A 17393-nucleotide genomic window follows, 5' to 3' on the forward strand; every position below is an offset into this window, starting at 1 on the left:
GAGCACATCAATACTGTCATAAAATATTACATCCTTGCTTTAATCATTAGCATTGGGCTTTAATCTAAAAATATCTAGGCAAGGAATAAAACAAGTCTTGGGCAGAGAGATTAGGCCTGTACCTCTCAAAGCGCCACAGCTCGGAAACACAGAGGCCCAAAATAGACATTCTCCTCATAAAGGGCTCTTTCTTTGTAGTCGGCGTAGCAACATCTGCGGGGCAGTTTATTCGGGGGAAAGATTCGGGCAGTGTATCAAAGAGAGTGGCGATCTCCTGTGAAAAGGAATGGGAGGAGAACTTCTATTCTCTCACCAGACACGCAGGCGAACCTCGAGCAATCACAACTATGCTAATAAAAAGCCATTAATATCACTCGTCAGCACTATCTTTAGAAGATCGAAAATGAGAACGTGAGACAAAGGGCTTCATGGTCTGCACCCCTCAACAAACTACAGGACACAGACGTTGGCTGGGATTGAAACAACATTGGAGGCACACCGTCACTGTTCGGAGATAAGGTTGAGAGATCACCTCCATTCTGAATGTGTTACTGATGTTCTGGCTAATCCATTGAGGCCTACATAAAATGTGACAGGGTCTGGTGAAAAAGTCCCCAAGTAGGGCAAGGTCATTTTTTTTACAGATTATGAAACTGCAGATTGTAAGCTTTTGAATGATGTGTCATTCATTGGAATCTGAATCTCTAGTTGAAGAAGATATGCTTATTTGAATGTTGGTACACCTCAAACAAAATACCAGAGAAAATCGCTCTGAATCAAAACACACACCATCGCTTTGGTAGCTACCTAGCAGCTAATAAAAAACATCGCTATGACTATCTAACTGCATGTTTAGCACATCACAGCATACTGATAGAACATCAACATGCTAAGAACACACACACAACTACATAACTAACTTGTTTGTTATATTGAGTGGGTTCTTCAACACTTTAAAAAAAGCAAAACAAGCTTTTTTTTTTTTTTTTAAAGAGCTTTTTTGTCATTTGCACGACTTGAGAATTGCCGGCATGCGGACCTTTTCACTAGACCATGTTACAAATCAGATGAGCTGTGATAGGGACTCAACAATGAACTGTTCTCCCTTTTCATATCACCTCAAAATTAAAGTGTTTGAAATGTCCATACTTCTGTGTTTGATTTGTATGACCGTGCCTAAAGAGGTATCTTCACAATAAATGGTGTGGAAAATGATGTAAGACAGACAACCTTAGATTTTTAGGTTAGTTAACAAGCAGTAATCATCATGGTGTTATATGGATGTCATGAATTTGGTGAGATGTACAATAGTCATAAACTGCTCCAGCTCTATGAGTGACGGGGTTTACTGGTGTGGTGATGGCATGGCGTTCACTATCTGTTTAATGGAAAACATGACTGCAGTCAAGAAAGAGAAAGAGAAAGAGAGAGAGACTGAACGGAAAAAGGTGGCAGCGTAATGGGGAGGTGAAAGGCATGAGGCCGAGTGATGAGAGCCGCTTCATGTGGAGCAGAAGTGTATCGAGGCCCCCCCCTTTGAACTCGCAAGGCCTCTAATTGAAACAGCATTGTGGGGCATCAGAGAAGATCTGGATCGCATTCATCCCCCTTTATTCAATTTAGCTCATCAGAGGGGTGTGCCCAAGCTTTTCTTTCCTCATGGCAATAACTCATCCCCTCCCCTTTTGCCCCCGACGTGTTGCCCATCTGTGTCCAGAGAGGCCCCCAAAGTCAGAGCTTCAAACGTACTGTAGGCCTGAGAAAGAGCAGCCGTCCGCCTGCCACTGGCCTCCTCATGGCTCCTTCACGCCTCTCACGCCTCTGGACTTGAAAGCTCCCCCAAGATTTACCTTTAAGAGAGCGCGGCTGCCAGGGGCTTCCACCGTGCACTTTCTAATTCAAAGAAATGTTGCATCGGGGTCAGGGAATTACTATGGAGCCACAAGGTGTTTAAGATGTGTTGGAAGTGTTGATCTGATAAAAAGAAACCTCTCTCACCTTGCAATGAAGTCGTCCAGTGTAACACACTTTTCAAAAAAAATATGTTTTTATGGATGAATGAATAAATAAATAAGCAGATACATATACAACATGATAGATAAATCCCATGTCCTTACTGGTATATCACTACACCCTATCAGACAAGTCAGTTGTAGATTTCACAGTGCGTGGGGCCACCTCTTCTCATGGTGGAGGTTTCCATCAGGGCTTTAATCAGCGTCACACATGCGTGTCCTGCCAGGTCCTGCCTCTGGTGGGCTCTAGAGGGGCAAACAAATGACAAATATTCAGGAACCATGTGCCCCTCAAGGGCATCCTGCTGACACACCATATTTGAGACACTTCCATGACACACCATTGATGAGAGCATACTTCCTTCCAGGGCAAAGAGGGCTTTTGGTTTATGTGTCCAAACTGACCACTCCCTTGATCTCACCCTGACTCTTCCCTGACGTGATGAAGTGGTCCTTATGCATGTACAACTTATGTCTTTTGCCAAATCACAGGAAGGACATCCATTGTCAACATTATTGGACCCTCTTTCTTTTACTCTCAATTTGGTGTTTTCCTGTCTCCTCACTGGAGTGCCTACTTATTAATTTTATTGGAGGTATTTACAACTTTACATCAGCAACACCCAATTTACAGAACATGTTTTACACATTTGTAGCACTTGCTTCAACAGTAATCTAAGACACAATGTAAGACACAACAGAAACTAGAAAACGGTACAATTTAGAACAATCTATTCTGATCCAGACTACTTCAGTATTCTAGGCCTATGGCTGTACATGAGTTATACCGTTAACCGTCTAACACTCACCTGTATGGACTGCTGGGCAGGATGCTTTTGCAATGGATGAAAAGGATATCTGCGTCACCAAACAATGATGAAGCACCTACACATGTTTGACGATATGGAAAACCTGGCAGATATGTTTGAATGGATCTCGGTGCTATCCGAGGGTAATATCCGAGGGTGGGACTAACGGCATGTGGCCGCGCTGCAGCCAGGTACAGCATCAGTGCGCCTTTCCTCTGAGCTGTCACACACCACTACAGAGCGCAGCAGTCCGTCTGCAGGAAGTTTCTCTGACAAGAGACGGTGAGTTCAAAGTTTATTATCAACTATCTCTCCATAAACCTGGCTGATATAGCAAAGGGAAATATATGTTTTCATTGTAGTAACGACCGTCGGGATGTGATGTCTGAGGTTGAACAGTTCGCTTTGAAGTTTCCACTTCTATTTGCGCTTCCAGAGGAATGAGAATAGAGCATGCATGGTGCTTTGGGAATCAGAGCGCGTTTTCTTTTATCAATCAAATGATATGCAAACGTATTTCGAAACTACATACAAATATTCTAATGTGTATATTTACATTGGCAAACGATAACATTTACAATATCACATGTGTCTTTGTTTTTCTGTTTCTTTTTTTTTTTTTCTGGCCAGTGGCCATTTGATTGCTTCATTTGGGAGATGTTTATTTTCTAATAAAGGCAAATTAAGTGGAATAGATCATGCACAGTTCTTGTTTTATTACTTTATATTTCAATTAACATGACATGGGGAATGTAATGTTTTTATTATATTAATATTTTTTTTACCAGGATAAAAAGGTCAGGAGAAATAGGTCTTGAGTAAGCCTATTCCATGAAATAACATGTTCCTCAGAATGTCATTTGTGTTAATGCAACACAATGCTTACATTTCTTTCTGAGATGTAATTTTAATGACCCTGTGAACATTCATTTTGTTGATTTGTTGAATATGGTTTAAGTCAGCACAGAACCTATCACTGCCCATGTACCTTGCTCTACTAGAAACAGAATCCCCACAGCTGGGTTCCTACTCCCTCTGTTGATGCTGCTGAAAGTAAACAATGATGGGATGCCCAAAGTGAGTGGGAGGGAGGAAGGAGAGAGGGGGGGAGAGGAGGAGAGAGGTACTGTAGGGAGTCAAGGAGGGAGGGGGTGGGACATCAGGAATGGATCACTTTTCACAGACGGAAGATAGTCAACTAGTCATCTATTGTTGGGTGAATGTTATAGCATTTTCTCAACCCTAGATTTCTGACATATATCCAGATTTACTTGATAGGTGAAAGTAGTACCAGATTTACGTGAATTCAATATAAGATTATCATGTATGAATTGTACTACATTTCTAGTGTAACTTTAAGGAAACATTGCAGGAAGAAGGAATACTAACAATGTTATTTTGGATGTCTTCATTAGCTTTGCATGTTCAGCAGGACAGTGTCGGAGCCACTCAATGTGAACTACGGACAGACAGACAGACAGACAGACAGACAGACAGACAGACTGACAGAGTGTAAACTGCATGTGATTGATAGGGGCCCCGCCCCTGGCTGTTTGTGTGCTGAACTGCTGATCCCTTCCGCAGTCCTGCTCCTCCAGACCTCATGATGAGTTACTACATGGATCCAGTTTCCTGCTACCCAGCCCTTCACCCCTGTGACCGTCTGGGCGTGATGGTAAGACCCCTGCCGTAAATCACCTCTATGTTTACGCCTGTGTGCTACCTACCACACGGCCAGGAGTGTGCAGGGGTGTGTTAGGATGCACCTCTGGATTTCATCAGCCTTCCACAAAACACTGTCCTTAGTAGTTTCAGTTCAACACTTGTGTACAGTGTACAACGTAGTGCGATTGTTATGAGAAATGACGCTCACTGAATTCTTTATCTGTGTTTTCGCTTGAGGTAAAAAAAACATATGTGAAACATGCCGAGGTTTGAAAAGCGTGATTAGGGATGAAAAGACTGATGAAAACAGTCAATGCATTCAGCGACATCCTGACCTTAAAGGTGAATACTAAGATCTGAAATGACTTGTTTATTAACTTCAGGGTTCCATAACCTCATTTGCAATAAAATATATCTTTTTGCCCTAACCGTGCCAGCCGTAAATCCAGAGGGGTGAGGGAGGGGACTGACTACTACCTGCATAAGAGAACAACACTGTCCATGCAAAAGAACATGTTGCCATGTAAACACCCTCTTGATGTGCTTTATGCAGTTTGTTAGCACACAAAACTCCATCCAAATGAAAGGGCATACGAATATAGCCTCTGAGATCATCAGAGTCTGAGACATTGGGATTCCTGTCAGGTGAGCTGACAGAAGGGAGGGTAGCAGATATGCCTCCATTTGTATGCAGAGTGCAGACCCATTAGACAAAGAGGAGGAGGTCACATGCAAATGGAAACCAACCTGGCCTCGATACAAAACATGGCGGAATAAATCTCCCTTGGTCCTAATTGGCTCAGGTGGTTGTGCTTGCCTTTGAAATTGAGATTACTGTACAGGAGGCCAGACATGGTCAAAAGGTGAAACCGGGTCACCTCTCCTTTTCTTATGAATTTACATGAATTCACAGACAAAGGGGTTTTAGGCCTGATGTGTTCTGTCCTCCTGATTTTCATTTCATTCTGAGCATAGATGGAGTGTTTGTGAAAGGGATTGGCTGAGGTTGCCATGTTTCCAATCACATCCTGTAAGATGAGACTGTGGAAGAGATGTGTTTAAAGAGGGCAGAGAACTCCTCTGTCTCTAGTGTTTTCACCTATCACTCATTTCAATACTCGCTGGTTACCGGATGGCTATGAATGCAATTGATACAGAAACATTCATCCACAACCCACCAAACACACTCATACTATGTGCCAATTTGCAACACTGCTCCATAAGAACTGATCAATTTTTCTCCATGAGTGAGGTTAGGGGGTACTACTTCCAGGGTATCAATCTATTTGTATCTCTACTAACCCTCTAATGGCTTATAAGATTGCTACTAACCCTTTAATGGCTTATAAGACTGCTACTAACCCTTTAATGGCTTATAAGACTGTTATAAGACTGTTATAAGACTGTTATAAGACTGTTATAAGACTGCTACTAACCATTTAATGGCTTATAAGTCTGCTTCCCTCCCTATTATGGCACTTTTCCATTGACCGGCTCGGCTCGGCTCGCATTTGAACAGTTCCGGGTACTAGACGTTTTCCACTATACAGGAACGACCCGGGACTGTAGGAGGAGTTACGTGTCATAAGATTCCCCCCGCTATACAGATCAGCGGGGGGAAATGCGATGAGAATTATGTCAAAATGCAGCACTATCGTGCACAGATCGTGCACAGATCAGCCTTACGTATGTAACGTTAAGTGCCTGTTACTTGCCGCTTTCAGTTCTAGTAGACTAGTTTAGATCTCGCAACCAGGGAAATGCCGACATGTGTTAAAGCCCCGATTCTATTTTTTTTCTCCTGACATGTTGAGCACTGTGCTTTTTTTGTTGGTGAACTACCGTAATAAGCCTAAAACAGTTCAACTGTTCAAAAAGTGCAACTTCTCTGCTTTCAGAAACTGTTTGAATTTTTTAGATTGGGTATATAGTCCATGAATTACGATAGTTTGAAGGAAAGCTGTAAAATCCTGTCGGCGCCGACAGCTCCGGTTTCGGAGAAAGACGCGAATCTATCGGCATTAGTCAAATACATGCTCACATCCAGTCATCCGCTCACAGCTCTCCATCAAAAATGGCACATCCATCAATAATATTAAATAATAACAGCTGCTCTGATTAGATTGCTTAGATTGTTGAATACATCAACGGGGGGAAAAGCGAGATGATCTCTGCGCGAGTATCATGCTTCCTCCATTGAACGGAAAGTCCTGTCTATTCCATTCAAAGTGTTTTAGCCTTCCCCCTTTCCACTGGTAATAAGGAATTGGCAAGAATAGATCGATATAAATAGATCAACATAATGCAGCACAGCTTGGGATTCCATTGAAGTTACAGGGAACTATGTGTGAAAGAGGCTTAAATGTTGAAATAACAGTAATACAATGTTCATTGATAAAATGGCATAAGGGATGGAAAGGGGAGATGGCAGTTTTAGAAGGGGGATGATGAAGCGCTGGACTGAGGAACAGCATAGGCACAGCACATCGCCATAATAGCGATTTTTTTGTTATGCTTGTTGTAAATAAAAGTTCTATGATGCATTGAAATGACATTAAACTAAGATAATACGATGGTTATCATATTTTTTCAAATCTTTATTAATAAGTTATTACAGAAACAGTAAGTGACATTTTCCTAGAGCGAAATCTGTTGTGGTATTTAAAAATGGCGGTTAGCGATGAAATCTATGAACATGGGATGACGATTTCCATTGACCAATCGACGGTGTGCAGCGTCACACATCACACGCAGCCTGGCAAAAAAGTACCTTTCGGCCCTGTAGTTCCTGCTCGTGAAGGGTAGCTAAAACGTCCTGGTTCGGCTCGCTTCGGGCCAGCTCGGTTGGCAATGGAGAAAGGATAATAAACCGGGCCAGCCCAGGCTGAAAAAGCGCCATTACTGTCCTCTCCCTGCCAGACTGGACTAATAGCGTCATCAGCCCATGTTCCCCCAGAAGACTTCCACAGATTAGGCTCCTCCCTCCCTCTCCATATCAGATCAGGCTCCCCCAGACCCCTCTCCATATTAGACTTCCACAGATCAGGCTCCCCCAGTCCCCTCTCCTCTCCATATTAGCTGGCTAGAAAGCTGACAGCCTACTGATATGCGGCAACGCTTTAACAAGGGGGCTTATCAGACTGGCAGTCAGTCAGGCACCCCCTGATCTGCTCCTACTGTAGCAGCAGGGTCTGTAGAGAGACAGCCAGTAGGTAGTGGAGGGGTGGTAGACACGAAGCCTTAGCTGATGCACAGATCTCAGGGTCTGTAGAGAGACAGCCAGTAGGTAGTGGAGGGGTGGTAGACACAAAGCCTTAGCTGATGCACAGATCTCACCACTGTAGCAGCTACTGGACTGCACTAGTGCATATTGGATGGCACTTCCAGGTGATGGAGAGAGTATTGTCCATGTTAACAAAGTAGGATAGTTTATTTCTGTGCAACATAAAGTTCATCATGCTGAGTACAAGTATGAGCCCATTGCAGCTCAGTGAAAAATGAAATGACAATGTTCTAAAGTAAACCCACTGATCTGTCTTTAAACATGAAGAGCATTCTCTCTTCCGTGCTGAGATTACAATGAAATAGAGAGCTAACAGACTAACGTGACTGAATACGTTGGTACGATTGTTTTCTATTGACATTATGCTGTTTCTTGTATCTACATAAATATACATATCTGGTCTGCCCCCCACTACTCTCACTTTGGACTGCCAGTCAGTCCGATCTCACACATGAATGTTGCTCTGATCAACAGGATAAAGCAAGGAAGATAAGACAAACCAAACAAATCACATTCAGCTATACTATTATCTGACTGGAATGTGGTAAAATAACATTCCCTACGCAACATATGAATTAAAGTCCAGCCTGGTCTCTTCCCCATACATTCAAACTCCATATTCTGCCTCTGTCATTCATTCATTATCGTTTCAATTGATAATTATACTTAATCACATGTTTTCTTACCTCACCCAGATGTATTCCACTTATCATGTTTGTCTTTGTTTTCCCACTTTGTTTTTATGTGCAAAGAACAAAAACTTTTTTTTATTTAAGTCAAGATTGAGACATACATTGCTGTTCAAAAGGAACCAGGTCAAATCAGCTCTGTGTTGTGTTTCTATAGAGGCAGAATGGAGGGGTGTCTCTGGGACCGCAGCCCCAGCTCCCTGGAGGGGGTCAGCCCCAACAACACTACCCGTCCTGGCCCTTCTACCTCCAGGACATCACCCTGCAGGAGGTTCCCAATGGACATGACCTCTGCCCCACAGGTAAGAAGCGTAAAACCACAGGTATTAAACGCAAAGGAGAATTCAGAGAGGTCGATGTACAGTAGACGATTTGCATTGCCAGATACAGAAACCCTTGTGAAAAGTGAAATCAGGGGCTAAACATATTCTTCATTGTGTATTATGTATTCACTGCAAACAAAGGACTTTGTGTGGAGAGGCATGGCAAGTGAAGTATGATTCACACACCGTCACACACATCCACGCTCTAAGGTTGTCACACATATACAACACATGTAGCCTCTCTGTCTCTTTCCTTTAGTTTTCACATGCGTGTGACACACATGCACACAAGCCACAGACACACATGCACACAAGCCACAGACACACATGCACACAAGCCACAGACACACATGCACACAAGCCACAGACACACATGCACACAAGCCACAGACACACATGCACACAAGCCACATAGCGCTTGGCTGTGTGAGTGTGTGTGAGTGTCTGGCTGTGTGAGTGTGTGTGTGTGTGTGTGTGAGTGTGTGTGAGTGTGTGTGAGTGTGTGTGAGTGTGTGTGAGTGTGTGTGAGTGCGTGTGTGTGTCTGGCTGTGTGAGTGTGTGTGAGTGTGTGTGTGTGTGTCTGGCTGTGTGAGTGTGTGTGTGTGAGTGTGTGTGTGTGTGTGAGTGTCTGGCTGTGTGAGTGTGTGTGTGTGTGTGTGTGTGTGTGTGAGTGTGTGTGAGTGTGTGTGAGTGTGTGTGAGTGTATGTGTGTGTGTGAGTGTGAGTGTGTGTGAGTGTCTGGCTGTGTGAGTGTGTGTGAGTGTCTGGCTGTGTGAGTGTGTGTTAGTGTGTGTGAGTGTGTGTGTGTGAGTGAGTGTGAGTGTGTGTGAGTGTGTGTGAGTGTGTGTGAGTGTCTGGCTGTGTGAGTGTGTGTGAGTGTCTGGCTGTGTGAGTGTGTGTGAGTGTGTGTGAGTGTGTGTGTGTGTGTGTGTGTGTGTGTGTGTGAGTGTGTGTGTGAGTGTGTGTGAGTGTGTGTGTGTGAGTGTGTGTGAGTGTCTGGCTGTGTGAGTGTGTGTGTGTGTGTGTGTGTGTGTGAGAGTGTGTGTGAGTGTGTGTGAGTGTGTGTGAGTGTGTGTGAGTGTGTGTGAGTGTGTGTGAGTGTGTGAGTGTGTGTGAGTGTCTGGCTGTGTGAGTGTGTGTGTGTGTGTGTGTGTGTGTGTGTGTGTGTGTGAGTGTGTGTGAGTGTGTGTGTGTGTGTGTGAGTGTGTGTGAGTGTGTGTGAGTGTGTGTGAGTGTGTGTGAGTGCCTGGCTGTGTGAGTGTGTGTGAGTGTGTGTGAGTGTGTGTGAGTGTCTGGCTGTGTGAGTGTGTGTGAGTGTGTGTGAGTGTGTGTGAGTGTGTGTGTGTGTGAGTGTGTGTGTGTGTGTGTGAGTGTGTCTGAGTGTGTGTGAGTGTCTGGCTGTGTGAGTGTGTGTGAGTGTGTGTGAGTCTGTGTGAGTGTGTGTGAGTGTGTGTGAGTGTGTGTGCGTGTGTGTGAGTGTGTGTGAGTCTGTGAGAGTGTGTGTGAGTGTGTGTGAGTCTGTGTGAGTGTGTGTGAGTCTGTGTGTGTGTGTGTGTGAGTGTGTGTGAGTGTGTGTGCGTGTGTGTGAGTGTGTGTGAGTCTGTGAGAGTGTGTGTGAGTGTGTGTGAGTGTGTGTGAGTGTGTGTGAGTCTGTGTGAGTGTGTGTGAGTCTGTGTGAGTGTGTGTGAGTGTGAGTGTGTGTGAGTGTGTGTGTGTGTGAGTGTGTGTGAGTGTGTGTGAGTGCCTGGCTGTGTGAGCTTTGTGGCTCCCCTGTGGGTCTTCTCCCCTCTGGGGACCATGGCGACGTTGACCCTGGGGGCGATGCCTTTACCAGATGCCGCCTCCTCCTCTCCTCCTCAGAGGATGGCCACATGCCCTGCATTCTTCTGCCTCCACTCCTCTTTTTTAGCAGTTTATTTTAAACTGGAACATTCCTCCCAGTGCGTTTGCCTCTGTTTGACTCTGGCCTCCTTCGTCTTTAAGAGTGATTTATGCTGGGGGACTGGGACACACGCCATGGGAGGGGGGTGAGGGGACCAGCTTTCTCCCCTCACCTCCCAGGCTGGATGCAGGGGGCACGAGGGGCCAAAGGGCGGCCGTCTTTTTCCCAAGCCTCTGGCCTCCTCTCAAGGGGATTGGGGGTTCAGGCTTGGATTTGATTTGATTTGCTGATGTTTGTTGCCGGAGACACACTCCTTTGGAACCTCCTCCACTGGACTCAGTCTTAAACCGTCGACATAAACATTGTCAAGTGGAAACAAATGACCGGGAGTTGACCTCCTCTCTCTCAAGACAGCAGATCATACAGACCTCTAGCTTTAGTGCAACTCAACCACCTGTAGACACCATTATAGTCATTTAGTTAGCCCTAGGAGTGTCATTCATACATTGTTGCTGCCATTGAGGCTTTTATGCAGCCAGTGTACAGAGATAGAAGTACAGTTGGAAGTCAACACCTCTAACCTCAAAACCAGTTCAGTAACCCTTGACACAGTCCCCCACACCCAATAACCGTTGGTTTGAAACATTTGTTTGTGAAACTGAAACATTGTTGACCTCCTTCATCTCCCTAGCTAGTGTCATTTCAGATCATCACCTTATTAAGTAAGTGAAGTAGTATGGGTAGAACAGTTTCCTTTGTGATTGAGCCACCAACACACGTGCTCCTCCCACTGTGCCTTGTTCTAAAGCTCGGCCCTGTTACCAGATTGTTTCTGTACCTTACTTACCTTTGAACACGTTTACATGTTCAAGGCTTTCATTTTTTATAGCCCAAGTCACGGCACACCATTAATTAATGCCACAGTTTTGCTTATGAACATTTTCCCAGACATACATGTTTTTCTTTTATGGAACCAGTTCAGTTAAACACCTCATTTATAGAAAGAAGTGCTTGAACGTCATCTTTGACTTTCACGTAAGCACATTATATATTTTTTAAACGGACGTAAGCATTATTTATAAAACGGGCTGAGATGGTTTAAAGTTGCGTACGTGCTTCCTTCTATAAATACCAACGCAGGTAAAATGAACGCAGGTGAATGAGGTTTGTATTAACGCGCTGTGATAGCGGCTCAATTATAGCGGCTGAATTAAGACAAGTGCTATAATATAGGGTAGGCATTCGTCTGGAAGTGGGAGAGGGCAGAGAAGAGTGGCTTCTCGGTAAGTTGCGTTTGTAACGTTTGATCATGACAACTAACCAGGCACATGCTTATACTCTACTCAAGTTGTAAAAGAAAATCAGGGGAGGTGGTGGATTCTGTCATATGAAGACAATTTTAGCATCCCCTCAGCGTCAGTGACTTCAGTGTCAGTGACTTGGTAAAAATGTCATTGCATGTGTGCGTGCCCCCTCGCACCTTGAAATAGCAGTAATACCACGTTCATTGATAAAATGACATAAAGTATGGAAAGGGGGGATGGCAGTTTTAGAAAGGGGACGATTTTGACTGTTTTTATTTCAGGGGGGATGCCATCCCCCCTCAACTCGAGTGCTGCTTATACTGTAATAATATAATGGTCTTATTCTTATCAGGTGACATTGAAAACATGGCTGCGAACTCCCTTTGCGAACTCCCAGACACCGGAGAAAATCCAGTATAATTTAGCGAGTGGCCGGGCAAGGTCCGTTGTGGAACGCACTAGGCATGTTGAAGGGGAGATAGACAGCTCCGGAGGGATAGAAAGGAAGACTGAAATACAATCATAAACATCAGTTCCTTTTACATCTTGAATTAAACTCATTTTCTTGGCTGATAACAACATAGTTAATTTTATTACGAGCCTTCACATGAATTACAGTAGGCAGTGCGGCTCACATGCCTGTAATAACTCCGGATAACCAGTAGGTAATGTGCGTACGCAAGGTCAATACCCGAAGTAGAGCTACGGTCGTTTCCACGGTCAAATTGACTCACGTTGACATTTTATAAATCATTACTTTGACGTGGTTTTCTACGTACGACACGGGTAAGATCAAATTTGATCCAAAGTACTTTCTATAAATGAGGCCCCAGGTTCAACCAGACTTGACTTTGTGGAAAATGGCCCCCAATATGTCAGTATCCACCCAGAAAAAATAAAAGTAAAATGTATACATCTGTGAGGAAGATTTTTGTGTTTCACAATCTGCACAGCGAGTACAAATTGGCCCTCTTTTTGAAATGTAAGGGTGTGTTCTCACTCGAACATTTGCTTCACTTGAATCGGAGTAAAGGATAAAATTTGTACTCTCTAGGATAAAATTTGCTCTGCTCTGCGTCGTTTAGAGCGGTGAGAACGCGCATTCGAAGTCGCTCCCGCAGCAAACAAGCGACGGATGCTCCGCTTGAAAAGGGTGGTTTCGCTCCTGTTAGAAACGACGTATCGAGGCTGTCCATAGGAAAACAACAGCGCACGCGGGTTGATCTGTATAAGAGCGGGACAACAGGCAATTTTCAATTTTTCTGACCAATCAACTACCACGTCTGTTGCTTTGATTGCGTATGTTACTTTGTTTACATGAAGGGCTGTGAGAACGCAAATCTGAGAAATAATTTATGCAACAATGTTGCGAACTCATCCACTTGCTCCGGGTCCTGATTCGGACTTTCATGTGAGAACATGACCTTAATGTCGGCACAGGTGCACTAAGTACCACTAGACGCAGTACATGTGCTGCTCTACATTCTAGAGAAGAGCACACAAGTAAACACAATTCACTCTCAATTCACATATGGGACGTATATGCACGTATATTCCGAATTCCAGAAAAAACACAATTTTAGTTTACATTTATCTTAAGTGGGACTTTGAATTTATTGTATGTGTGTGAGAGAGAAGCTAGGACAGATGTGCCAGAGAGGATATTGTATGTTAAAGGACCATCACATGTTTGCCCCGACTGTTACACAGTGCTTCCTGACATCCACCATGCCAAGGTACTGTTTACAATAACCCTGCTCTCCACTGCTCTCTTCAGCTCCCTGGCCACTGTCACACTGCTGGGGCCCGTCATAAACAGCCACTTAAATATCCACAATGTGTGTGTGCTGCACAGTATCACTGAACCACACACACACACACACACACACACAATCTCATGCACAGATTGCACACCCCACGATTCATTCATTAAATTCACACCCCATATTGTATTACTGTATCCTCCCATTCAGTAAAAATTGCCCTCACACACAATTCCATGCACATCCACTCCCAGGCACTCATGAGCTCACTGTACATTTAAAACACACACTCCCATTTAGTACACACACACACACACACACACACACACACACACACACAGCTGTGATATGGCACTCAGGGACCGTTGGCCTGTGTTTTATTTGATGTGATTTGACAGCTGGACAGTAGGGGAGGGGAAGAGGGGGGAAGTCACAGGGCTGGGGATGGTGGGAGGAGGAGAGAGGGGAGGGGTGAGTTTGGGGAAAGAGGAGGGGGTGGGGGGAGGGGGGGGGGTAACCTCTGATGAGGGGCACGTCCTCACGGGCGCAGGCCCATTTTTTATTTCTAAAAGTAAACAGGCGGCCTGCGGGGGTCTGGAGGTTATGGGAAAAGAGGAAACAGCGATGCTAATCAGGCCAGCACACACTTCCCCCGACAATAAAAGAAAACAAGAGGGGAGAACGGAAAGAAAAGAGGGACAACTCTGGACGAGTGGGCTGTAGCCCCACTTGGCTGGATCAGTTTGCGGGCGGTTGTGGTGACATTGATGTTGTAGTAAGTTGGTACAAAGACAGGGTCTAGGGGTGGCTTTGTCGATCAGCTACAAATAACATTTCCCAAGAGCTATATAAACCTTTACTTCTAGGAAGCGTAAGTGGGGTCATCAGTTTCCCTTATACTATGACTCTTATAAAGACCTATACAGAACATTCAGTCTTGGAGTACACGCAATCACTAGCAGCGCTGATGCAACAAATGCCAGCTCATCGGAAATGTGGTGTTGGGAATGTCCCAGGAAAGATCCCCATTGTTGAAAAAACAAATCACTTTACTTAGTAATATTCACTGGCAGTAAACCTATTTAAGTGCATTACAACTGTACAGTATAACTAACAATGGATAATGCCTCTAACACTTCATAACAGTCATAACAGTATGGTATATTTGAGTCCTGCATGATCTGGCAAGCAAAAGACTAGGTATCTTGTAAGCCAGAGCCAGCATTAGTTTTTAAATAAGCTTTTAAAATATCAGTAAACCAAAGTATTGCTGAAAATATGTTTTACTGTAGTCGAGCTGAGGAGACAAGGGGCTTTTCTTTAGCTGCTGGGGTTGATGGAACTTTATCTGTTAGAGGGAGGGAGGGAGGCTCAGAGACTACGAGGGGGTGGGGGTAATTGAATTATCTGCACAATAGAGTGATGGGGGGCACGTGGTTGCACTAATGGAGGAAGAGATGTCCTTTTTAGCGAGGCTAATTGTTTGGAAAGAGCTGGGCTTTTGTTGAGCGAAAGCCCAGCACCACCCCCTGCATGCTCACACACGCAGGCTTACAGAATATTATTCTCTCTCTCTCTCTCTCTCTCTCTCTCTCTCTCTCTCTCTCTCTCACAAACACACACACACACACACACACACACACACACACCTTGCTTCTGTCCCCATGGGAGCCCTATGATCTCAGCATGACATAGCTACTGGCCTGTGGCATCCCCAGACGGTGGCTATCACAGGGCTTGACTGAGCTATAAAACAGGACCCCACTGTTACACTGTTAGTGTCATGATGTGTGTGTGTGTGTGTGTGTGTGTGTGTGTGTGTGTGTGTGTGTGTGTGTGTGTGAGTGACTGGTCAATGACTTGGCTTTCTAAGGGGAGCACAAGAGGGCCAACGCACCAGTCATACTACTGGATTAGCATTAGATTTAGATGTTAGATATGATGTATATGTTTCACTGCCACATCCCTATTATGACTGTGATACACTTGTATCAGCAAGGAAAGCTTGTTGAGATACATGATATTTGCTGTGTCAAAGCTCTGTCACAAAAAGCTTAACTAGACAAATATGCTGAAGAGCTGTTTTCTTTTTTTTCTTTTTTTTCCAAAAGATAACTGAAGAATGTCTGAGGTATCAACAGTTCATGAGCGATTCCTCAGACTTCATTTCACCTTATGAAAGGACAGAGAATATTAATTGACAACTGTATGAATGTATGAGTCTATAGGATAATCTTTCAGTTTACTGTCAGTTAACCCTAAGAGCAGCAGGTGTGCCTGGTACATGGCTAGATTAGGGACAAGCAGGCATCACAGATGTGCCCAAGGACCAGCTTTAGCTGTGCCTGCTAAACTGCAGGGCTTTCACACAAATTCCTAACTGTCAAATCCATGGCATCAACACTGGCTGGGTGAAATAGGCAGACATTGAATGTGAGGCTCATGTAGCCTCATATGTGTTTTTTAAGGCATGAATGTTATTATAAATGATGAATACCTATTACGTTAGTTGGTATATTTAGTACTTACAAGTAATGATCCCAACACTTTGTATTGTTTAAACTAAGATGTCAAATAAAAAAATAATCATCATGGTTGTTTTTTAGAAAGTACGTTTAAATCTGTGGTAATTTCACCAAAACTACAGTTAAAACAATGTAAGCCAGAGAGAGGACGTTTTACATCCCTGTTGAAAAGGCCATTCTGCAAGCTCCGGTCCAGATATTAGTCAGCAATGCTATTAGTCTTAATGGCTGCCCTTAGGCACAAAAGGACCCGGGTTGTCCCTTTTAAAGTAGATACAAGGAGCTCATTAAGGCAAAACAAAGAGGGGCAGTGAGAGGGAGAGGGAGGGAGGGAGGGAGAGAGAGAGAGAGAGAGAGAGTGACTGACTGACTGACTGACTGACTGACTGACTGACTGACTGATTGACTGAAGTGAGAACCTTTCTCCACCCCTCCCCCTCCCTTGGCAGCCCCTTGTGAGGAGCAGACCGCAAAACCCACACCACATCTCAGCCGTTTCCACTGCAGCTCATATCTGTCAAGTGAAACATTATCCAGACCCACTAATGGAGACTGTGAAGTATCCCTATTTAAAAATCCATACGTGATCAATACCGTTGCCTCCTCAACCTCCCAATCCCATTTTGAGATATATACGTACATGCAGAATCATATTGCGTTGCATATTAGGATGCACCATATTGACTTTTCTAACAAGGTTACTATGTGAATTCTGACCTGTGTAGATGGGAGGCTTATGCATTGAGTGAATATGGTGACACTGTATAATTTGTTTGTGGAATGCCACAATGCACCAAAAAATAAGCACCAGCAATATTGGCTAGCTCCCATGTTGTCAACATTGGGTCGTTCCACTGGGAGAGCAAATAACCTGCATGGGACAATTGCATTGACAATCTGTTGCCATGGCAGGTAATTTCCTTATGGTTGTCGTTGTCAAGCACTAGTGCTCTTTCCTACTGCCCTTACTTCGATTTAAGTGGTTTTCCTTCAAATGCAGAACTACATTTTTATTCAATTTCCAATATGATATGATGGTTATCCGTAATTAGAATGGCCTAAAAAACGAATACAATGTAAAGAAGAATGTAAAGAGGAAACATATCCAACAGTAACCCCATACAAATCAAATGAC

General features: G+C 44.1%; 1 protein-coding gene across 2 annotated transcripts in view; it reads left to right on the plus strand.

The window, feature by feature from the left end:
• Nucleotides 1–4427: 4427 nt before the first annotated feature.
• The window catches only part of ets1 (v-ets avian erythroblastosis virus E26 oncogene homolog 1), a gene marked incomplete at both ends in the record, with an annotated part of 38327 nt that continues 25361 nt past the window's right edge, over nt 4428–17393 (plus strand). Inside the window, 2 exons of one of the 2 annotated variants that reach the window (XM_080543442.1) lie at nt 4428–4499; nt 8619–8763. In XM_080543442.1, coding sequence (XP_080399568.1) covers nt 4428–4499; nt 8619–8763 — 217 coding nt within the window. Of the gene's footprint in view, nt 4500–8618; nt 8773–17393 lie in introns of both variants that reach the window. The other variant, XM_080543441.1, reaches the window with a different exon arrangement.

The sequence above is a fragment of the Nansenia antarctica genome (assembly GCF_963989245.1).
Source record: "Nansenia antarctica genome assembly, chromosome: 12".
NCBI lineage: Eukaryota > Metazoa > Chordata > Actinopteri > Argentiniformes > Microstomatidae > Nansenia > Nansenia antarctica.